Raw genomic sequence first — 23796 nt, 5'->3', positions numbered from 1 at the left:
AAACCACACTACGTTATTTTCACCAAAATTGCTACGAGCCTAGACTCAAGGCCGTCTAGAAACCAGCGAGTCGTAAAGGATTTTGGAGCCACCTCTCCAAAGAGAGAGTTATTTTTCATCTACCCTGAACATAGCACTTATCCCTGAAATGGCCAGAGACAAAATTTCCACTTTTCACCTCTTTGAAGCCTGCAAGCTCTCAGTGCAAGCCTCGGGCTGCAGTCCATACAATGCAGATTCTAGGGTGCAGCTGGGCCCCTGTGGTTAACAGCTTAGAAAACCGAATTGATTACATTTCAAGAATGATAGGATTGGGTGCTTTCCAGGTAGGCCTCCCACACTTCCCAAATTTAAAAAAAATATTTGTAAACTGGCCCAGCATTGCTTAACCTCAGCCTATTTAGTTTCAGGACAAATTCTGGAGCAGAACGCATCCTGTCTCCTCATTGCCTGAAGAAAATCTTTTTTTTTTTTCTCCTTTTAGATCCAGCAAGTGCTGACTCCATCTGAAAAGAGTCTGAAGGAAACCAGCGATCAGCTTCAGCGATTCAATCAAAAAGTCAGCCAGCTGGGCCAGAAATCCGAGCAGAACCGGCTGCAAGCAGGACAGGCGGGCGAAGCGGCCGGAGACGCCAGCGCAAACGCAGCAGCCGCCCAGCAGGTAACCGCTGCTGCCGTTCCTGGCATACCGGGCTGCGCGTACGCGCTCCCTCCCTCCGGGAAGGCCCCACCGATGTCACAGTCGGCAGATGCCGAAACAGCGGTTCCAGCCCCCGTGCCCGGTTACGTGCCCTGCACCGCTCAGGATGCATCCTAACTGGCAGCAGTAGGCGTAAACTGCTTTTCCACCGTAGAAGTAAAGACGAGACACAACTATAAACTGCTGCACTGCGAAAGAAAACCCACCCAAGTTTTAAAAACTTGTTTTAGGAAAATCTCCACAGAATAAGATTTTGCCAGTCTGTTCTTAGCAAGAGACACCTTGTCAACTAATTGCACATCAGTTCTTCCAGTTTAATGCCGATTCCACCTACAGTGGGACAGAGAGGGGGGTCTCCCCTTACTTACACCACGTGTCGGCTTTAGCTTGAGGTTTTCACAAGCCCCTTTCTTCAGTCAGGCCTTTTCTGGTGCTTGCCAGGGCGCCGCACAGGGTGGATTTGTTACGGCCCCTGCTTGCTTTGCTCGTGCCTGGAGCTGATGCATGCATTTCTGTCTGCAGGGCATGGAAGCGGTGAAACAGAAATACGCTCTTCTGAAAAGCAGGCTGGGCCAGACCTCCAACCTCGGCGCGCAGGGCGAGAAGGTGCAGACCCTGCAGAGAGAGGCAGAAAGTCTCTTCCAGGAGTCCCTGGGCATGATGAGCCGGATGGAAAGTAAGGGGGAAGAGAATGGGGGGAGGTTAATAATCAGTGTCACCTCCAGGGGCAAAACGCTGCTTCACTGCCCCGCCCTCCACACCGCTGAAAAATCCTGTGCGTTCTTCAACAACGCGCGGGCTTTTACCTGCACTGCTTCAAGGCATCCCAGGGTAGATGGGGGTGGGGAACAGCGCAGCTCATTTTATGTAACTGGATCTACCCACGTTACTTCTGATGGAAAAAAATCAGCCACAAGGGAAGCAGGGTCCTCGCCCCAAACTGTACTGGAGGTAGCGGGCAATGAGCACTTTTAAATAAATAAGTAAGTAAGTGCATGCGGGGAATTTTTCAGGGGATAATAATCCAAAGCAAAACCTGCCTGCAGTAGTTTCACTTTGATTATTGGTACAAACCATCCACGGGGCTTGCAACAGCACAGGAAGTTTGATTATTTACCTCTAAACCCCAAGCGCATGAGAGCAGGGTTTGTGGCCAGAGATGAAAGGCTGAATATTTCTGCCTCCGTGCACACAATCTGCCAAGAAAGGTAAGTTAAACCGTATGCGAGTTGTAATAAGGTTTGCCACCGACTGCTTCTACCTCTGGTGCCCCTTACTTCCTACTGTGCTCAGACTGGGAGAAAACAACATGGGCTACAGGGGGCCCAGAGGATGATTGTTCGGGGCGGTGCCCATGCAGGATGTGGCATTTGGAAGCTGCACCCCATGACAGATTGGGAGTGAGCTTGCGCTGGTGGGGACCCTTCCCCTTCCCGAGTTAGACCGAAAAGATACCAGATGGCTCCCTGCAAGGGGAGCTTCAGCAGCCAGGGCAAGCACTCAACCCCCCGCCCCGAATCTTTAACCCATCGTCTTCCTGCCTTCACTGATTGCTGTAAATTGTCTTCCTTAGCCATAGAAATGGAACTTCAGGAAGGCAGCCAGGCCCTGATCGTCAAAGCCGCCAGTCTGGCAGGGCTGGAAGAGCGCATCGCGGGCATTCGAAACGACATCAACGCGCGCGCAGCCTTCTTCGCACTGTGCAAGTGAAGGACCTCAGCCCATGAACTGTACACAGCCAGTTTTCAGTGCCCACCCAGCCCTGCTGCTGTCAGAAATCAGACAGGCACTGAAGCTCCTTCTCCCCCCAGGCCTCGCTGAAGCCCCTGCTCGTAGCAGGACATGGACTGTTCCACTATGGCTTGATGTCATAATAAATCCTAACATTTCTTTTTAAAGCACCGTTTTGTCATCTTGCTAGTAGCTGGGGCATCTCATTTTATGCCCAAACATTTCTCTCTGTACACACACACAAACCCCCCTTTAGAACTGATTTGTTTGTTTCCAGCACTGATCATGATTAGTTCGTGGTAAAAGTTACCGCATTCTGCTGCAGCGCAGAGATTGTTTGTTCATCTCAGCGTTTCCCAGACCCCTCCTGGGTTTCAGGCCTGCCCCCGGCTCTCTCTCTCCTGCACAATCACTGTGGGTAGGGCGGCCTCCGGGCCGCACAGCACCTTGTCCCTTATTTACTTTGGGATGGTTTGGATTCTTCTAATAAAGAAGTAGTTTCCCATCTAAGAGTCTTATTGTGGAGCGTGCGGTAAGAGTGCACCCGGGAAAAATGGTTTCCTGATTTTTTATTTATTTTTTACCTTTTCTTTCCTTTGATGTTTGTTTTATTTCTAATAAAAAAAAAACCAAAACCAAAAACCCTAAAATAAAAATCAAAAGTGAAAAGGGGGAAAAAAAATCCCAGAAAAGGAAAGGCATCCCCCCCCCCATTCCCCCCCCCCACCTCTTATCCCACCCATGGGGGTCCCTGAAGTCTGAGGCGCCAGCACTCCTGCCCCACCCCCTCTGAAAAGAGCATCAGCTGATGCCATTTTGAAAACAGGATGGGGGAGGGGTTGCGGGAGTGCTGCTGGGCCATTTTCAGTTCAGACCCCCCCCCCCACCCCATAGATGCAGTGGGGGGTGGAGGTTAATTTTAAATTTCGTTTTCTAAGAAAAGGTTTTTGACTGCACTTTCTCATTCTTGGAAAACGCATGCATAGCCTGGGGGATATTTTATTTTAGGATAGTGTAGGATTGCAGGGGGATGGGGCTCGTTTGGATATTTTTAAACAGTAGTAAGCATCCTAACCTTGCAACCCCCTCCCCCAAGAACATCAGACTATGTTTTGGCTTTTTGTGAGGGGCCTGCAGCCTTCTGCAAAGCCTCCCATCAGAGCAAGCAGCTTAGAAAAGGAAATCCATTTCTAACAAGTCTTTGGAAACAGAAGGATACGGTGTCACTTACTGTGAATCTGGCCAGAGGAAGAAGCCATTTCAGCCTTAAAACAATTCAGACAGATTGGGATAAATCACAAATAGGAAAACAATCTTTATTGGATACTGTTGTGGTTACAGTTGGGTTTTGGTTGTATTTTTTTCAAACTTAGAAGCAAGCAATTCTCACAGTTTACAGAGCCCGTTTAACATCTGTCCAGCTGCAAATGAGAAATAAAACTGCTGCGTACAGTTGACCAATACTGAATAGATGCAGGCAACCTCCAACCCCAAAATGTCAGCTGAGTAAGAGGCTGACCGAGTTTGAGCGGTGAGACTGGCCCTGGGAAACGGGCTCCATTGCAGGCTGCAGCACCTTTCACTGGACCAATGCATTAGAACCTCCTCTACATTCCTGTTGAGACTATACTGATCCTCCTCTCAAAAGCGCATGTACGGCAGCCGTGCCGGTCCAATCAAAAGGGATCACAGCCTGCAAAGAGTCCGTACCACATGTCTGAAAACACTTATTGTCAAGATCAAGCTCTTTTTGAGGGTGAAATACTGCACCTGTGTTTTGTATGATGTTACATGTTAAAATATTAAAAAATGTTATCTTAAAAAACCATGAGTTTGGTTATCTGAAATTGCTTCCTTCAGACAGTGGATTTTTCACTTCTGCAAAGCGTCTTTTGCAATTTAACTGGCAGATTAATCTCATGTACAGTTGCATTGTTAAAGAGCAATCTATGGCTTTGGTATAAATAGCACAGCATCTGACACTGAGATGTACAAAGAAATGAGCCCCACCTGTTATCTTACATATCTCCACATCAATGCTTCTTTTTTCATGGTTTACTCTTCAAAACCTATTTCATGGTGTTTGTTGAGGTAAAGGGCGTCCTTCACTCCGTCTACACTGTTTGCCTGACACTTCTATAATTCTGCTGGGAAAAACAAACAATGCCCCCCTCCCAATGGTGGTGGTCAAAGTTTTCAAGAAGCAACGTCAATAGGAGACTTCGCTCACTAGGGTAGCCGATGTTTGGCTCCAAAGTGTAGGAAAGCATCCAGTCCTGCTGTAAAAGTGACCATCGTCAAGACTCTTTATGAAGTGCTGCAAATTTCAGGGACATGTGGATAAGGAACAATTCTTCTTTTGGCAAGATACCCATTTGGTACGTGTCTTCCCAAACGGTACACCTTATAATGAGGTGGGTGGAGGCGAGGAGCTTCAGAAAATGGTTTTCTGCAGTGTCCTCCAATCTGGAGGGATTTTTCTTCTCGATACATTTTCCATGACGGAGCTGAACACACACATGAACGTTCAAGAATTACAGCTCCATCCACAGGCCGAAATCCCGCTCCCTCAGGACACGTACAGCTTTTCCAGGAGCCAAGCCAACGGGAACAGATTCCAGATCTTCTCCACTTTTTAAGTTAGTCCATAACTTGAGGGTGGACTCACGTTGAAGCCATATCACTATTGCTTTGACCATAGGATTGGGCCATTGCTCCGTCCATCACCGCTAAAAAGCACCAGGGACTCCCGCAGCCTGACGCTCTGGAAAATTTTGATGGGGACCCAATTCCTTGGTGGCAATCGTACATGGAGGAAAATGGGAGACGCACTAACATATCTTTGCTTGTCTCTTTAGTTACAAAATGCAAATATCTCCAAACAAAAGGTCTCTGGTTTCTCGTGTTTCCTGCGCACTTACCTGACCCCACTCTTGTGGGTCACATGACAGCACAAACTCCAGTCTGTCCACTTCCACAATGTGTGAGTTTACTGGCTTTCACAGAAGCCGATGGAAAATGTCTGGGGAGGAAATAAAATAAAATATACTGGGATACTATGTACAGCATGTTGTTGACACTAGTCTATCGGTGCATTTTTGGGTTTGTTAACCTGTCCAGTAAGAGATTTCCTGGCTGATTTTCAAAGGATTTAGCCTCCCTAATCAGCTCTTTTGAAAATGTGCCAGGGCTGAGAGCTGGTGGTTAGAGGGGCAGGCAAACAAAGTTTCATGCTCAGCACTGATTTTCAGCACCAGGCACCTAACTTAGGAGCCCAACTCTAGGCCAATGCCAGCATTACCAGGGGCCTTGAGGCCGATATTCAGTGCTATTTAAGACTGCTAATTTGACTGGGTGAGTGCCAATATTCAGAATTGTGCGGTTAAGTTAATCAGATACGTCAGACATGCCACAGAGCAGGTTTCACTTGTTCGCCTAAATAGTGCCGAATATAGGGATATTCAGACTGGGAGGTCGTGTTTGCCTGTGACCTTGAGGGGAGGGTAGGCCCTTGCGATTTGAAGTGATTTTTGTGTGGGGGGGGGGGCGGGCTGCAGTTTTTGAGTTTCTCTCAGGTCTGGCAGACAGTGCCAGGACTACACAAATGCTCTTAGCGGGAGTATTTCTTTTGTATTGATTACCAATCCCAGGCTTGAAAAACATATAGCCACGCCCAAAACCAGTGGTTTGCACTTACTGAATATCATGACCCGGCCTGAAAACTGTTCCCCTCACAGTGCCCAAGAAATTACACGGCGGGGCCCCCCCCCCGCCGTGTAATTTCTTGGGCATGGGGGGTGATGGCAGTGCACAACTCTCCTACTTTTAGCCATTCCTTTGAGCGTGTTCAGCTCGGGCAATTTTCAACTGTATGCATGCTATGTTGCTCACCCTCTCACTCCACTGCTCCCACAAAGAGCCGGGTGCAATTTACTCTGGAGAGCTCTCCCTTTTGAAAATCAGCTACAAATGCATTTATTAAAACTTGGGCTACTCACTATAGCCCCCATAGTACTCGGTGTTCACCAAGCACCACTGCACAGGTGTGGCGCAAGAAGGGTCACGTATTAGGCACACACTCGAGGGTACTTACTGCTTTTTGTTTGCTTTCTTGAGAAGCCCAGAGTCCGAGCAGTAAGCTGGTTTTCCCTTTTCACTTGGCGCACAGGGAATCCCGTTGGCTGTGCCTGGACCGACCGGTGCCTGGACCATTTCAATCTTGAGAAATCGATTATTAAGGCAACCTACAGGATTGCCTTTGGACGTTCCGCCATGGTCAGAGTTGTTCAGGGAAGAGCTTTTGAAGGCAGAGTTTTTGCTATTGTTAGAAGAGTCCTTCGATGCAGTGTTTTCAACCACTTGGACATCACCGGTTTTGCATGGCTTGACTTGTACAAGATTCTTTTGTATTTGATTATCTTGGTTTGCATGTGCAGGGATGGTCTGTAGACATTCAGCATTATTTGGGAAAGGACTCTTTTCCAGAGGCATGTTCTCAACTGTATAACTGAAGTCCGACTTGTTTGAGGTGAGATTTTCCTCCGTCAACTTGTGTTGAGCAGTGACCTTTGCAGAAGGATTGTTCTCAGCATGTGTCTTTTGCATAAACTTGTTTGGAGTAGAGGTTTTTTTTAAGCTGTTTTGGATACAGTTCGTGGGCAGAATCCCATTCACGGTTGCTTGAGTCAATCTGTTTTTTTCTTGACCGGACCTGTCCTCAGCAGCAGTGACTGGGGTGTTGAGATTTGTAGCTTCTGATACTTTGATTGTGGGGATCACCTCTCGATTAATTCTTGAATTTACTGCGTTCTTTTGATTGTTAATCATGTGTAGCTTCTTCATGTGGTAAACTACTGTGGCAGCATTGAATGCTTGCTGTGAAAAGAAATGCAACCTTTACATTGGCTAGAATTACAGTTCCCAAAAGGCAAGAGAAGTTTTCTTCTTATACTAAACTTTCGCTTGGTTCTCATGCTCCCTTATTAGGAAAACTAGAGATGTGCATTTGTTATATTCGTTTTGGTGGGTACGCTGTACCTTGCCAACTTTCTAGTACATGCAGGAAGAGTATGAGTGTAAAATACACGCATACTCTGTTTCCCATGTGTACTTAAAAAGTCGACGAGGTACCATGTACCACTGAATCGGAGGAAACAAATGCACATCCGTATAGGATACCAGTGGTAATGTGCACAATAAAGGGAATATATTTAAAGTGAACATTCTAGAACAATGAGAACATTGTTCTCATTGTTCTAGAATGAGAACATTGAGAACATTCTAGAGCAATGTTCTCAAAGTTTTGTACTTTAGTGTGGCTCTTCCATAACTCAGCAGAAAATCTTGGAATTGCAGGGAAGATGCCAAACAGCTGAAAAGTATCCTGTTTCTGATACATTTCTTTCAAAGGTTCATGGAATAGTAACGTACCCTCCATTTGCTCTTTGCAAAGTTTTTCTTCATCTGAATGCTGACAGATTGGTATATATCCCGGTGAAGGGCTGCGTTTCCGGCAATCCTAGAAAATATGAGAGAGAGAGACAAGAGGATGAATCGAAGATCACAATACTGGACAATCTAATAAGCAAACTCAAACAGATGTGGACAACTTGTGAAGAATCATAACGTCCTCTTGTCCATGTTTCTATTCACAAAGCCATGATATTTCTCTCATCATGTCTTACCATCGGGATCTCAGCAGCAGAGCAATGCAACGCTCAAGCAAGTTCATGATTGTTGAATTCATATGACAAACTTTTTCACAAAACTCCCTATAGAATCCTGATGTTGATTTCTCAAATGGTTGAAACTCCATCAAAGTTTGAGCAGATTTGCTCAATTTGCAGGGTCTGCTCTGGCCAGATTCGATGCACATTTTCACAAATCTGGAGGCATTACCACAGATTTACCAGGGGAAAACAATATGGACACTACATTCCCAGTGGACCAGAGGAAAATCCTCAAATTCTTTCAGACTTCAACAAGGCAAGGGCGTTTCCAGCCTAAACTTAGACTGAGAACTCCTTCTCTCCCAGAGACCTCCTGCATGGTGCTGCTCAGCACCAGGGCCAGCTTGTACTTATTCCCTCACTAGGTATCTTAAATAGTTACCTCCTAAGGTTCTGCATTCGTTACATCCATTTTGGCACGTACGTGTATACCTTGCTGACTTTGTAGTACATGCAGGAAAACTGAGTGCGTGCATATCTCATTATTAAAAATGCACACATACTCTCCATTTCCCACATGTACTAGAAAGTTGGTGAGGTACACGCATACCCGCCGAAACAGCTATAACGAATGCACAACCCTATTACCTCCTACATTCATGGGAAACTAATCTCCAACTACAACTTGGTTATCCATTCTATTGTTTTACATATGTAAATTAATAACCTATCCTTTCTCTTCCTTCTCATCCAAGTTCTTATCACCCTGTTATATGTAACTGCCTTTTCAGCACCTTTGTTATAGTTATGTTTACTATGCACCCCTGTTTTATGTGAACCAGCATGATGTGACTGCTGTCTCGAATGCCGGTATATAAAAATTTGAAATAAAATAAATAAATAAATGACCAACAAACCCTGTGTTTGAGTCATGTTGATGATGCCTGCTCCAATTAGCATTACATGCATATACTTAACAGCTCCGTGCATTCTTTGAGTCTTACCAAGGATGTCGTAGTGCCTTCTCACAGGTAAATCTCTCCTTTGGGTCCTTCTCAAGCAGAGTCCTGATAAAGTCCTTTGCTATGGACCAAAACAAAGAGAATAGACATTAATGCAGCTGCAACAATAAATTTCCAACTGCGATGCTTGCAACCAACTACTATTAAAACATGAAAACCAGGTCACGTGATGCAGTGAGACAAGGACGACGTGTTTCTTGAGGCTCTGGATGCACAGAGGGACAATGATACATGGTGTGTTCACTTACCCGAATGGGAAATATCATCCCAGAACGGAGATTCAAATTCATAGCAACCTTCTTTGATCTTCTCAAACAGCCTGGACTCTGTGTCTTCATAGAAAGGAGGGTAACCACACAGCCTGTACATAAGCAACAAGCAGTAAGCGGAGAACGAGCTCTGGTGATAAGGCTCAGTGCTATCCAGCAACGGCATGGATTTCCACAGGGCAACCTTCCGCACCCCCAGCAGTTTCAATGGAAAACAACATGGCCAGGCCTTTGTACAGCTGTGGCCCACAGCAGATGTTCGGCGGATGGAAAAGTATTTCTCTGTTATGCTGCTGCATATGTGGTCAGCAATGTTTCAAAGTACAGCTACACTCAGGTACTCATACAGAAACAAAAATAACGGCAGAAAAGGCACCAAACGGTCCATCCAGTCTGCCCAGCAAGCTTATGGTAGCATCCGCTGCAACATACAGGTTTCACCCATACTTAGTTTCCCAAACCGTTGGTTGCTGCCTGATTCCAATTCCCCGTTATCTCTTATCTCTTGCCGCTGAAGCAAAGAGCAATGTTGCAGTTACATCACAAGTATAAGGCTTATTGGCTAAGGGCAATAACAGCCACATCAGCGAGTTACCCCCATACTTATTTGTTTTCCCAGACTGTAAAATTCAATGTCCTTGTTGGCTGCTGTCTGAGTCCAATTCCCCTTCCCCCCCCCCCCCCCCCTATCGTTGAAGCAAAGAGCAATGTTGGAGTTACATCACAAGTATAAGGCTTATTGGCTAAGGGTAGTAACCTCCGCATCAGCAAGTTACCCCCATACTTATTTGTTTTCCCAGACTGTAAAATTCAATGTCCTTGTTGGCTGCTGTCTGAGTCCAATTCCCCCCCCCCCCCCCCTATCGTTGAAGCAGAGAGCAATGTTGGAGTTACATCACAAGTATAAGGCTTATTGGCTAAGGGTAGTAACCTCCGCATCAGCAAGTTACCCCCATACTTATTTGTTTTCCCAGACTGTAAAATTCAATGTCCTTGGCTGCTGTCTGAGTCCAATTCCCCTTTCCCCCCCTATCGTTAAAGCAGAGAGCAATGATGGAGTTGCATCAACAGTACGAAGGCTTATTGGTTAAGGGTAGTAACCGCCACACCAGCAAGTTACCCCCATGCACTCTTTTCCTCATTCCCATCCTCAAGCTTTTAGGGACCCATCCTCTAGCTTTTAGGCCCCTTTGAAATCTTTCACTGTTTTTGTCTTCACCACCTCCTCCAAAAGGGCATTCCAGGCATCCACCACCCTCTCCGAGAAGAAACATTTCCTGACATTGGTTCTGAGTCTTCCTCCCTGGAGTTTCATGTTGTGACCCCCTAGTTCTACTGATTTCTTTCCAATGGAAAAGGTTTGTCGATTGTGCGTCATTAAAACCTTTCAGGTATCTGAAGTCTGTATCCTATCTCCCCTGCACCTCCACTCCTTCAGGGTATATATATTTAGGTCCTTCAACTTGCAGAATATCCATAATGAATATGTGTGAGATAAATCTGCATACACTGGAGACACAGATTCTTTGTGGCAATCCTAAAAACCCAACTGGATGTGTGCTTCCCGGAGAGGGCTGGGAAACACTGATACAGAGTAGCACACAATTCAGAACTTTTGGATATGTTAAGTAGTTGTAGATACTCACAAGATGTAGGTAATAACGCCTATCGACCAGCAGTCCACTGCCTTACTGTAGGGCTTCTGGGCCAGCACCTCTGGAGCTGGAAAACAGGAAAGTAGATCTTAAAAATAGCAAAGAGGTAATATGAACTGACTTATGCACCCCTGTATTAAAGTGTGTTTCGGCAGAGTAGTTCCTGCTCCTACTTTTCTGTAGGTGCTATTGCAACCTATAAAACACCCCAGGTTCCTCCTGGACCAAGTCTAGATACTAGAACTCTGCATTATGCGGCACACGATATGTGAATGTACCTTAAGTGCCAACCTACCGACGTAGCCAGGAGTCCCACAGGCAGTAGACATGATTCCGTTGCCTTCTATTTTGGACAAGCCAAAATCAGTAATCATGATCTTTGAGTCCTCATCAGGGTTCAGGTAAAGCAGGTTCTCAGGCTGTGCCCATACAAGAAATGGTCACATGTTAAACACTGGGCGAGGATAACAGTAACTAAGCAATCGCTAATTCTACCTACAGGGTCTCCTTTCTCTGGGGTCCGCTGGTGAATACTGCAACGGAAGGACAGACTGAAGTGGCATTTCCAAGGGGTCTTGGGAGGAAGATAGCCACGTTTGGCTATGAGTTGCACCCCAACTGGTGGCCGATATAAAGAGCGCGACCTAATGCATTTGGAAGTAGCTTTGTCTTTCTGAACATTAACATGTGAATGAGATCCCGGCATGTTCACAAATGTCTGCTGTGGGCCTTGCTACCTGATGCTCTTTAAAAAACCAAATAAAACCCACAGACTTATTCCCACCATATTTTAAATTTAGGGTCAATCCAACAAAACCCGGACATCAAAGTCTTCCTGATGAATTCAATGAAAAAAAAAAAACCACATTACAGAAAACTTCTCTCTAGGGATGTGCTTTTTTTTTGTCTCAACGACATTTCAGTTTTGTTTTCAAAATAAACTTCATTCCTTTTATTTGGAAACATCTCCCTTGCAGACTAAACGGGCAGCAAGATTTAAAAAAAAAAAAAAATGATCTTTTGGGCTTGATCTTACACCTTCCCCCTTCCAGCTTGGTCCAAAGGGAGCAGGACTGAGTCCCAAACCGGCAGTCCTAAAAGTTATCCGGCTACGTCAGCTGGATAAATGGTCCTGGCCCGGAACCCTGCAGGTTCCCTACCTTTAAATCCCTGTGCACTATCCCATTATCGTGCAGATACTTCACTGCAGACAAGACCTGGTGTATCACAATGCTGCCATCTTTCTCAGTATAGACCCCACGCTCTAGGATCCGGTCAAACAGCTCGCCCCCAGAAACTCTGCAGGAGATTAGGCATGGAAGAGACAGAAGCAAAGAATTAGCTCAGGATTTAAATGTTGCTTCTCCTTCTGGCGTTCCAATGCCACAGCAAGTCTGTAAGCAAAGTACTAAACCCCATTCTGAAATTAAATTGCCGAGCACCTCTAAGTTTAATCAACAGAAGAAGCAGAATTTAAGACCCTTCTCTTACTGATTTTGGATTTAATTATTGAGCAGAAAAATGTATATTACATCGTTGGAAGGTTCTATCCCGTAGCCTCACTCGAGCATCTTAAATTAGATTTCATCATAAACTTGATTATCTAAACCATGATTATCATGCAGTAGTTAGGTTGAAAGAAGATCAGAAGAACATCAAATCCAACCGTCTTCAAATTGCCCAGCACCTAAGTCTTGACCTAAGCAAAGGCTCAAAACCCACCATGCCTCTGCAGCAGCGAGAAAAGATCCCTTTCAAGGTCTTAAAAATCCCAGCAGCAGCACTTTTCCCAGAATCTCACCCACCAAAATCTTTTCCCTCTTATTTAAAAAAAAAAAAAAAAAAAAAGCCTAATTTGAGATTCCATGAAAAACGCATCAGAGGTGCCCGAATTGGCTGCACTGCCCAGGGTTTGTTCCTTCATCCCTTCCACATCTACAGCCCGCTTTGGTCAGGCACAGGGGCTGCTCTCACCACACATCAGCCACACAAAGCCCTTTCCGAACCAGAGAAGAGAAGAATGGGAAATCAGTACTCACAGCTGCATGACCAGGTAAAAGTGAGTCGCGCTCTCGTAAACATCCTCCAGAGTCACGATGTTCTCATGCTTTATTCTACAAACCAAATCAAATCAGCAGCAAAATGTAGTCTTTTTTTTTTTTTTTTTATTCCTTTTGTCATGGAGTCTACAAGGCTGCATTGTTCCTCAGTTTGTAAAGGCAAAACACACGGAGTAGAAAAACGTGACAAAGGAGATTCGGTGTTTAGCGCGTTGCACGGATGAAGGTCACGGTCACCCCTTCCCCCAACACACAGAAAGCAAGCGAGTTCATCTAAACCCTTTCAGATGGCTCTCAGGATGAGGCTTCTTAAGCCTGTAAGAGAGACCACATTGGAATTGGGAGAATCCAATCGGGCACCTAGAGACGAATATGCATCAGAGGAAAATCTCCGAGCTGGCCCTACTGTTCTGTGCTTAAGACATAGCAATATTTGTGATTTATTGTGGCACTATCCATAGGTAGTAAAATAAAAACTAGGAGAATAATGCTATCCCACTTTTATCCTCGTAGGATGAGGAAGTCTGGGCTAATTAGAATGAGAGGGTCCCTGTTCAGGAATTTTCGAGACAGGGGGGAGATGAATTGTCTCACCAAGTGCCTCAACTTTGCAGGACTTCCAAAAGTCTGGCTGAGTCAGGATTTGGGTGAGAGGAGGAGAATGGGTAAATGAATATTCAGAGACTTACTTTTTCAGCACGGCGATCTCGTTTTCTAGGCTGATATCCCTCATATTCTGGGCCTTTTTAATGCACTTCAGTGCAAAATGTTTCCCTGTGGCCCTCTGCTTTACCAGGAACACTTCGGAAAAAGCACCTCTGTGGGGAGAAGCAGAGGTAAAGGTTACCGAGCTGCATGTCGTGAGGACTCCACGACTGCCTTCCTCCGTCCCAGGAGCATCACAGACCCTCCAGCAGGAAGGCAAGCAAGGCAGCAGCACTGCAGCGTAGGGAGGTGCTGCTCGGGCCGGGGTTAGTAGATGTCTCCCTGGCATCAGGTTAGGTTGGAGTCTTACGTTACTGCGTCTAGGGGCAGCACAAATCCAGGTGTAAGAGGGCAGAGACAGAATCCAGGCCAGGGTTTCTAATTCTCAAGTTTGGCCTGTTTCCTAGAGGTCACAATGATTGCAGACTGTCTTCCTTCAGGGGTAATTGTCCTTTATTATTTAGTCTGAAGACCAAGATAACCTGTGATTTGTGACAAAGCAGTTTCATTTATGGCTTAAAGCTGCTGAATAAACCCTATTTAGGCTGGTCACTGGGGGAGTCTGAGCTGTGCTTTTTCCCAGCAACCCCAGGCTCACAGTATTGCAAGACTAGCACCCAGATAACCCGGAGAAGATAAGAAGTGTCAGGCAACGATACCAGACTTAGGGTTTAGTTTTCCAAGAGATATGTCACCCGAAACATGGAATTCCCTATTTTATTTATTTATCAATCGCATTCCTGTTAAAAACTCCCAAAGTGATGAAGAATTGTAAAACAAAATAATACAAAATACAACATTAAAAGAATAAAATAAGACTTTTCTCTACCAATTACCGGTGATCATTATCTGAAGCCTAGCTGATCACTTAGATGCTGCTAACAAGCATTTTCTCAAGCTTTGAGACAGGATCACTTAATCTAATGGACATCGTGTATTCTCTCTCTTCTGAAAGCATTTCACATCACTTTCTGCTCTTATATCAAGGCAGGAGGGACCCTTGCACAAAGTTGGAAACAGAAGCTGAAAAACATTCACAAATGGCAGAGCTTTTTACATTGTGACCGCCGGTTTCTTCCTGCCTCCTGCCATGTCAGACTGACTTTCAAGGGTCAAACTCTTAAAGTTATTCCGCACCTCCACCGGCAACCAACGTAACTGTAGTAACAATGGCATTGCTGGCGTCCTTTCAGTCACAATCCGCGCGGCGACACGCCCTCCGTTTTTTATCTGACACAACAAAATGTTACTGCAGATCCACTAACGGTATCACTGTGTTAACACACACACACCGTGGATTTTCAAGAGAGACCCAGCCCCCTAATTATGGAGCAAGGTAGCTATATCACCAGAGGTGAAAAGGTCATCCTGCTGAGTGGCTAAATCCACTGGTCAGCTAAATTTAGTCATTCAAAAAGTGGGTGGTTCAGAAGGCATTCTCAGGGCAGGTTCCCAACACAGGGCTAGCTGGCTAAATTCAGCTGGCCGACCCTGGCCATGCTAGCTGGCTACATTTTGGGCAGTGGGATTTAGAAGAATTTTCAGCTGCAACAGACTGTGGTCAAAAACATGCTTAAGGTCACCGGCTCTGTTTTACCCACTGGCTGGGGGCCCACCTGACCCATTTTGTGCACGTGCTATCAATACTTAAAGACGCGGCCAGCTGCGTTATAGCTCCGGGGTTTCTAGACGTGCATCAGGCACACTAGAGAGACAAAAGAAGCCCACTTTAAAGAAATACATTTTCAATAAAATGAACTGTAATGCAAAAAACATATTTCAGCTCTGTTCTGTACTAATATCTCAGGACTTCACGGGTAAATGAAAATTTCTGCCACGAGCCGATTCCATGTTTTGATTTGTCAGGCCAGGCTGATCCAATCTCGGCTTTAACCCCTGCAGCCAGGAATTTGTGCTTCTGGATCAGTTTGTCCCGAGAACCCTGTTATTATATATAAATAATCTGCTATGAACTCTTGTGAGGGCCTTTTCTCTCTTTGCAGCAGATAATTTATCAGGCACATGGTGGGCCAGCTGATTGCAGCCGCTGCTGCTCGGGCTGTGTCTGCAGGCGGCTTCCAACGAGAGGCAGAAAGTGAAGGAGCACAATGCGAGCCCTAGTGACGCTCAAACACCGCGGTCCTTGCACAGCTACAGGGACCAAGACTGTGCCAACCTTTCTGTTTTCTTAATCTGCGGGCCTTGCACCGATTTTCATAGTGAAAATGGGCATCTAGCTTTGCGTTGCCTTGGGTAGAAAGTACGGGCCTGCTTTTTCTGCAGGTAACATTTTGTTGGAAAATGGCACGCAAAGGTTTGAAAGTACAAATGACACATGTACTTCCTCCCCCTGACCTCACTGTGCCCCGGGGGTCCCTTCCTCTCAGACGGTGAGCCGCATTGATGGAGGGCCCTTTAAACGCAGGTAAAAACGCCATTTACTCACACAAAGGGCTTGGATGTTTTCCTGCCTACCTTCAGTAAAAGGCCACGCATCGCCCATGACACGAGGATAAAACCAGGCGTACTGAACCGCTCCTTGAAGGTGGAAAGCATTTGACGGTCTAGTTGGATTGCCTTTGCCCTCCAGAATCCACACAACCGTGGTCCGACTCAATTTTCATTGAACTGCAACCTGCTCCACTCAAGGCTTTGAGCTCTTTGGTGCAGGGACTTCCCAATCTGGCGATTCACTTTGCAGCTCGCCACGTGCACCAGCAGCGTTATATCCAATAATTAATGCAGCGTTATATCCAATAATTAATGCAGTGGTGCTCAAACCGGTCCCAGGCCCCTCCTAGCCAGTCAGCTTTTCCTTACTGACTATACATGAGACAAATTTGCACACTTGGGTGGGGAAACGGGACCCAGAGGACCAGTTTGAGCATCACTGAATTAATCGATTGTGCCAATGACCGTTATCTACCACTTCAACAAAAACACTTGTCGGCTTATGCCTGTTGCCAAGGGCATTGTCACTTAAGCAAAAATGAAAATATGCCTTGGTTTTTAAACAACTGCATCAGTGTCAAGCTTCAGCGGACTTTTACCAACAATTAAATGTTTGTTCACTCTGACGGCTGATAGATTGTTTACTTTCCATCATCCAGTTTTCTACTGAAAATATTATTTCTACTTTTAAGTGCCAATGTTCCCTACTACCACAGCCTTAGATTTATTTCCAAACGGTGAACCGTGGGCGCTAGGTCCTTTACCCTATCACTTCACAATCACATGACAATCTTCCAGCTCTTATCACAACCTAACCTAGGTAATGATATCATAGGGTGGTAAGGAGGAGGAGGACTGGGCATCAGATTAAAGATGGGAATTTGTCTGCTAGCAAACCACAAGATAAGGAGTGATATCTGACAGGTGAAGGAGCTTCTACAACTGGCAGCTGAGATAAATCTTCAGTGGTGTGAGATGGATGGGTCAACAGGACTTTTATCTGCTGTCATCTACAATGTTACTAAGTTTAATATCCACTAATAACTCTTGTATTTGGGATGTTCTCCATTCACAGTTTCTTAAAAGTAGCTACAAACGCACCATCCATTGTTGCGGTCATGAGTGCAACCACGATAGTCAAATTATTCCCTCTGGCCTCAAGTGAACCAAGATTATGGATACTGTTATGGACAACACGTCTTACATCGCTATCCCCAACAAAACAGGGTTGATCAGAATTCAGGTGAAGACTGAGATTTATTGAGCAAAACAATGAAATCTCCCTAATTCACAAACCATAATGCATTCTTCCACAATGCTGTGACGTGCAATATATGTCCTGCCTTTCATCAATACTCTAGCCTTTATCTCACCCCGAACACTAAATGGCACCACTTAATTTCAATAAAGACTGTGGCAAGCTTACAGATGGAATATACTTCATTGGATGGGCCATGTAATTAATGCTTGTGAAAAGTGTTTGCAAGCATTAATAAAACCTTTCTAATGGTAATTAAAATTCCAGGGAAGATGGTCAAGAACTCAGAAGAGCCCTGGACAATGAAGGGAAATTATTTATAGTGCAACCAACACTCCAAGCTCATTAGCGATTATTGCTTAGGCGGCTCATCGCTTGGGCTCTGCCGGTGTCACTGACTGCCTCCTGACCCATGGCTTAACGGCTGAGGTTTGCAAGGGGCACGCACCTGATTGGCTGTGCCAAGATGCAATAAGTGGCAGTAAACAGAGATCAGTGCAAATGTGGGTTGCAGTTACATGATAAGACGATGTTGTCAGCATTAACACAGGTTACCACTACAGTATCAAAAAGGCAATATTTTCTCCTGGGGCAAAAGGCTACAGATTTTAGACATCATGAGATATTAAGTCCATTCAGCCAAACTACTATGAAATTAAGCGTGAAGAGCTGAAACCAAACATGTCACCGCCTTCTAAGGCGGTGACAAGAGCAAATCCCTGGAGCAGCTTTCATAGACTGTAAAGACTGCACTTGGAAAACACTTAATGGCTGGCCTGGTGGCTCCGTGGAAGTGCCGTGGATGGCCATGCAGAAAATGTGGGTTTGATTCCCAGGTCACGTTTTCTGCTTCTTGGGTCGGCTGGGGATGCTGCATTCACAATTTCTGGGGCGGAAAGAGAGAGAGCCCAGTCATCAGGGTCACCTGGGGCTTAGGGCCCGCCTAGCGTGTGGCCCCTGGCCGAGGGCTATCACTGTGATGGATTACGCTAGGAAAGGAGACCTGCTTTAGTGGTTACGGCAGAGGGCTAAGAGCCGGGGAAAGATCCCACGTCATTGGGATCTTGGGCAAGTCACGTTCTCTCTCATTGCCTTAGGTACCCACTTATAAGGTCATTTCAAAGGAGTTAAGTGTGGGGAAAGTAGCTCATATTGTAATCATTTCCAAAGTCCATTTGAAAAGTCTCTTAGAATGTAAACTCTTGGGGACAGGGACTTAATGTAGCTAAAATTTGACTACCTTGAGCATCATTTGGAAAGGTGGGATCAAAATCCCCAAAATATTCATAGACAAGTTAGAAAGAAATATAATTAGGGGGAATAAACCTGGTGGTGTTGGAACTGGAAGCCCAAAGGAGACTATTTTTATGCTAAAAAAAGATATTTTTTTCTTTTACTTTAGAGCTCAACTCCAAATCAGCTCGGTGCCTTTTCTAAGTGCCTATGGATTGGTAGAAACATAGAAATGTGACCACAGGAAAAGACCCTACGGTCTCCCTAGTCTACTCGTTGCAATTCTGGGTGCTCGATACATTTCAGCCCTAGGGACGCACAATTTGTCCCTAGCCCCTCATTTTTAATACGGCATCAGGCGCCCAGGGGATGTGGCTGTGCACGCGTTAGGAAAACGGCGCTCAATACAAGCGCCGTTTTATCGTGCTCAATACAAGCGCCGTTTTATCGTGCTCAATACAAGCACTTGTTTTATCGTGCTCAATACAAGCGCCGTTTTATCGTGCTCAATACAAGCACTTGTTTTATCGTGCTCAATACAAGCACTTGTTTTATCGTGCTCAATACAAGCGCCGTTTTATCGTGCTCAATACAAGCGCCGTTTTATCGTGCTCAATACAAGCACTTGTTTTATCGTGCTCAATACAAGCGCCGTTTTATCGTGCTCAATACAAGCGCCGTTTTATCGTGCTCAATACAAGCACTTGTTTTATCGTGCGTCTTATTGCACTGACCTCACAGTGAGGTTCAAAAGAGGACCGGGCAATGTCCCAAAGGAAAAAAAGTCCAGGACCAGTTCTTAGCCAGGCAGACCTGGGAAAGCCGGCGCCTATTCCTGGGAGTCAGGTACAAGAAACGGATCAGCTACTGGGGATCTGCCAGGTTCTTGTGTCCCGGACTGGCCAACTTCAGGGACAGGATGCTGGGCTCGATGGACCTTGATCTGACCTAGCATGGCACTTCCTGTGTTCTTATAATAAGGTGATAAGCGGTTACTCTTTAATTTTATATTTGGAATAGGTAAACTGTACATAGCAACCTGCTGGCACAAAGTAGGCTTTACCTCAGGACAGAGATGCAACCTTTCTTATATGACATTTAAGCCAGTTGCTCTTAGCTTGGGAAAGACCCGATGAGTGCTTGGATGAGAGAGACAACCCTAAGCAGAAGGCATGGGGGTAATCTGCATGGAGCGGCAGTCACATCCCTGACCGCCCAGTCTGCTCTTTATCTGCCGTAATTTACCGTGTTACACCTAGCTAACGCCCGGCAGAGACCAGCATGTCCAATGCGCTTTCTGGGAGGAAGGAGATACGCAGGACCAAGCTTTGGGGCACTACATTTTAACAGTTGATCTCTACTCTTAAACTAAAAAGCGAGCCAATGGTAGGAATCCTTGTACTACTCCTCCTTGCAGAGGGCAACTGAGAAGCAGGATACAGAAAGCTAAGGTTTTCTGCCTTTCCTCTCTCAGGGGCGGGCAGACTCTTAGTGGAGCGTAAACAAGAAGCTGCCCACGGGATCACGAGAGTGGGCTCTCTCTCTTGGAAGGCTGCTTTTGCTTTAAGCACGGGCCTTCTGCTGGCACCGTGACCGTATTACACATCAAGGCGAGCAACTTATCCAGGAGCTGTTACAGTATCTTAATCTGTTTTCAACTTTTCAGCCTTGAAAAACACGTAGGTGTGTTATTTTCTGTTCTATATAAATATGGATTTTTTTTCTAAAACAATTAAGCGCATTCTATTGACAGGAAAACAAAGCCAGAACCGATCGTCTGTAGTCAATGTGCAGCCAAAGAGCGACTGCCAGGACTCTGGTTAAGCGCAATCTCCTCACACAAGGCAGTGGACTTGGACCTTATTTCCAATGCCTATTCTTTTCTTATACAAAATAAAATGGGGGGCTTTATTTTTTTTCTCTGTTTCCGAGGGCGTGGGAGGGATGTAGGTGGGGGTTTGAATGGCTCCCTTGCACCCCGCCCTGCCTGGTAGAGATGACTTGCTGGCGGCCTCGTACAGCAGCCATGGATTCCCACGCTTTCCTTAGCAGCCTACACAAAGCTTTCTCCCGTGGAGCTCTCTGCCAATCGTGCTCTTTGTAGACGGAGAAACAAAAGCCATAAAAGCTGCCAAACATCCCCTCCCACGGTGGTGTGCTGTGCACAATTCGTGTAACTCGGCACAGAAAAGAAATACGTTTTTCCTCATTAGTGAGCCCAGCAATCACGGCCGTGCTTGTTACGGGCCCAGGTGCCCAGGGACTATTCTGGGCCGCAGGAAACAAAATGATTCCATTCTTCCTCCTTCCCCACCCCCTCCCGTAGGCGTATTAAAAGGAACGGTGGAGGTGACTGTAACCACGAATCTGCTGTGGGTAACCAACGGGTGCATTGGACTCCCCATGTATAAAACTTTCCCAGAGCTGCTGTTTCTGGCGATTCATACAAACTGCCGCCTGTCGCTCATTTAGAAGCTCCTTCTGGAAAGGCAGAGCGAGGGAGAGCTGCACAGGCAAGTCAGAGACTCTGGCCATCATCGCGGGAGTGACCGACAGCGGCGCTGCAGAGCCACTAAGAACTGGAAGTGCTGGCTTGGAGGAACGAGCCACTCCTCTGACGGACAAGCACTTGCACTTGTATACGCTCCTTTTCCTAAAAAAGGACTCCCAGCAGTTTTACCTCCTGAAGTACCTTAATGGTCCACAATGACTAATCCTCCACTGAGAACCTCCAGCTGTGAAAGCTTCCACCTCCCAGCCCCTTTACAGCAGTCCTGCAGCCCTTCATTAGAACTGGAGTGACTCATTTTCCCCTTCCAGTCAGAAACATCTCAAGCATAAAACTCATTCTACCAGGGAACATGTCTTTTTGTAACATTCTCTCTCTTTTATAAAGATAAATATATCTATAGATCGATATCTATCAATAGATACTGCACATTGGCTACAGGTGATCAGTTTTGGCTTTGTTTTCCTGTCAATAGAATGCGCTTAATTGTTTAAAAAAAAAAAAAATCCATACCTAGACGACTGCTCTAACCACCACACACACACACTCTCACTCACTCAAAGCCAGGACCATTCATGCCTGTCGAGTCTTACTGCTGCACTACACCCTAGATCCAGTGCAGGCAGACACCTTTTACATAAGAAATGTGCATTTCTAAAAAGGGTTTCAGGGGCAATCTGGGAAACTACAGACCAGTGAGCCCCACACTGGTGCTGAACAAAATGGTAGAAGATATTCCAAAGAACAAAATTATTTATTTAAAAAAAAAACCAAAACCACAATAAAAAAAAACATATTCACTCATCCATAGTCCAAGGTGGATCAAAGCAAAAACATTCATAATCCAGAAACAAATTAAAAACAATAAAACAGCAGCATAATAAAAACAGAATAGCCTGGATAGACACTGCCTGATGGGGCAGAGCCAGCATGGATTCAGCAAAGGGAATTTGTTTTAGAAATCTGTTTGATTTGAAGGGATTAACAAGGGTATGTTGGTAGATGAAGTGTATTTGGATTTTTAGAAAGCAGTTGACAAAGGTTTCTCATGAGATACTGGATGGCCTCGTGGGAAGGGGCTCATCACAGCTCCCTTTGTAGGAGGCAGGCTGATTTTTTTTTTTTTCATTTTGGGTTTTTTTTTACGTATTCTAATTTGCTTATCATCTTAATATTGTAATAAGGATAGAAGTTAGTTATTATATTGAGTTTCATGTTTATTTTTATCTGTATTGAACTTTTATTATTATGCTTATACACTCTGGGGCAGATTTAAAAACATACACGCGTGGCGTACATTTGTGCTCGCAACCCGGTGCGCAGATATGTATGCCCGATTTTATAACAGGGGTCGGCACACGCAAGGGGGTGCACACTAGTGCACCTTGTGTGCGCCAAGCCCTCGGGGAGACCAGCTGGCTTTCCCCATTCCCCCCTGCCCCCAGCCCTAAAAAAAAAAAAAAAAAAAAAAAAAAGCCCTGTACCTTTATTTCACAAGTTACGCCAAACTTGTGCACGCTGGCCAGCGCGCAATCTCCCGGCCCAGCAGCCTTGCAGGGACCTCTGGCCATGCCCTGCCCATTTTGTCAAGCCCCAGGGCTTACGCAAGTCCCAGGGCTTTACACGCGCCCCCAGGCCTTTTGAAAATAGGCCCCATGCGCGTAACCCTTTGAAAATCTGCCCCTTTGCTTTTATGTTTAATGTAAATGCTGTGAACCGATGTGACGGTTTTTTCCAAACACCGGTATAGGAAACCTTACAAATAAATCAATCAGTCTTATGTTTTGGACCCTCTGCCGAACGTATAAACATCCCAAGTTGTTGCACAGGTTTCATTCTGTGCAGCCTCCTTCCTGCTGAGGAACTGCACTTACATATGTGGGGGGACCTGCCCCCATTTCCCTGGAGCTGGTTTTATTGTGACACTAAGACCTTTGTTTGCTCTCAGGAAAGACAAGAATTTTTATAAATTAACCACTGCCAGCCGCCAGGTTTACTACTGTTCAGTTTTGGAACCTGTCGGAGAGAGGACGCTGGGCTTGATGGACCCATGACGACCGGGGGTGCCAAGTCATGTAATGCCTGCTGCTTTTATAAACTCTTCTGTATTCTGCTGCCATAGCTCAATGTACGATAAGATGGATGGTGAGAACAGAATGCCCTCCGTCTCCAGTACCCACAGATGTCCCAGTGAATGCCACCCTGACAGAGAGCTACGTGCAGGGGGCACTGTTTCAGCTGCTGCCAACTCACACTTGTTAGCTCTGAAGTGCTAGCGGAGAACATTGGAAAGTCAAACATTTGTACACAGAGTAGCATTTTATAGTGTTGGAGCGCACCAGTCAGGAAAGGGGATTCACTGAATATGAGTGGGAATAACAGAGCTGCTTCTGCATCAGCACAGACCAGCGTTTTCCTTTCCTGCAACCCTTCTTCCTCCTGGCAGAAGATTAGAAAGATTTTGGACTCATCAAAAGCACCAGTGAGCAGACGTTCAGCACACCCTGGACCAGATGAATGCGGAGCCTTTTTCT

At 45.7% G+C, this 23796-nt stretch overlaps 2 protein-coding genes across 13 annotated transcripts in view; one reads left to right on the top strand and one right to left on the bottom strand.

Moving 5' to 3' along the window:
• The window catches only part of LAMB3 (laminin subunit beta 3), a 70562-nt gene extending 66303 nt beyond the window's left edge, over positions 1–4259 (top strand). For all 8 annotated transcript variants that reach the window (XM_029574083.1, XM_029574075.1, XM_029574076.1 and 5 more), the window contains 3 exons: positions 485–661; positions 1223–1376; positions 2274–4259. In XM_029574083.1, coding sequence (XP_029429943.1) covers positions 485–661; positions 1223–1376; positions 2274–2410 — 468 coding nt within the window. In that variant the 3' untranslated portion in view covers positions 2411–4259. The remainder of the gene's footprint in view (positions 1–484; positions 662–1222; positions 1377–2273) is intronic.
• The window catches only part of CAMK1G (calcium/calmodulin dependent protein kinase IG), a 77088-nt gene that overhangs the window by 45078 nt on the left and 8214 nt on the right, over positions 1–23796 (bottom strand). For 4 of the 5 annotated variants that reach the window (XM_029574084.1, XM_029574087.1, XM_029574086.1 and 1 more), the window contains exons 4-13: positions 13796–13924; positions 13086–13160; positions 12207–12345; positions 11342–11465; positions 11038–11113; positions 9371–9483; positions 9105–9183; positions 7862–7949; positions 6525–7306; positions 3727–5453 (exon numbers count right to left, since the gene is read on the bottom strand). In XM_029574084.1, coding sequence (XP_029429944.1) covers positions 5372–5453; positions 6525–7306; positions 7862–7949; positions 9105–9183; positions 9371–9483; positions 11038–11113; positions 11342–11465; positions 12207–12345; positions 13086–13160; positions 13796–13924 — 1687 coding nt within the window. In that variant the 3' untranslated portion in view covers positions 3727–5371. Of the gene's footprint in view, positions 1–3726; positions 5454–6524; positions 7307–7861; positions 7950–9104; positions 9184–9370; positions 9484–11037; positions 11114–11341; positions 11466–12206; positions 12346–13085; positions 13161–13795; positions 13925–23796 lie in introns of those variants that run through there. The other variant, XM_029574089.1, reaches the window with a different exon arrangement.

Source organism: Rhinatrema bivittatum, chromosome 12 (genome assembly GCF_901001135.1).
Source record: "Rhinatrema bivittatum chromosome 12, aRhiBiv1.1, whole genome shotgun sequence".
Lineage (NCBI taxonomy): Eukaryota > Metazoa > Chordata > Amphibia > Gymnophiona > Rhinatrematidae > Rhinatrema > Rhinatrema bivittatum.
The sequence above is the reverse complement of the archived record's forward strand: the minus strand, read 5'-3'. Positions and strand labels throughout refer to the sequence as shown.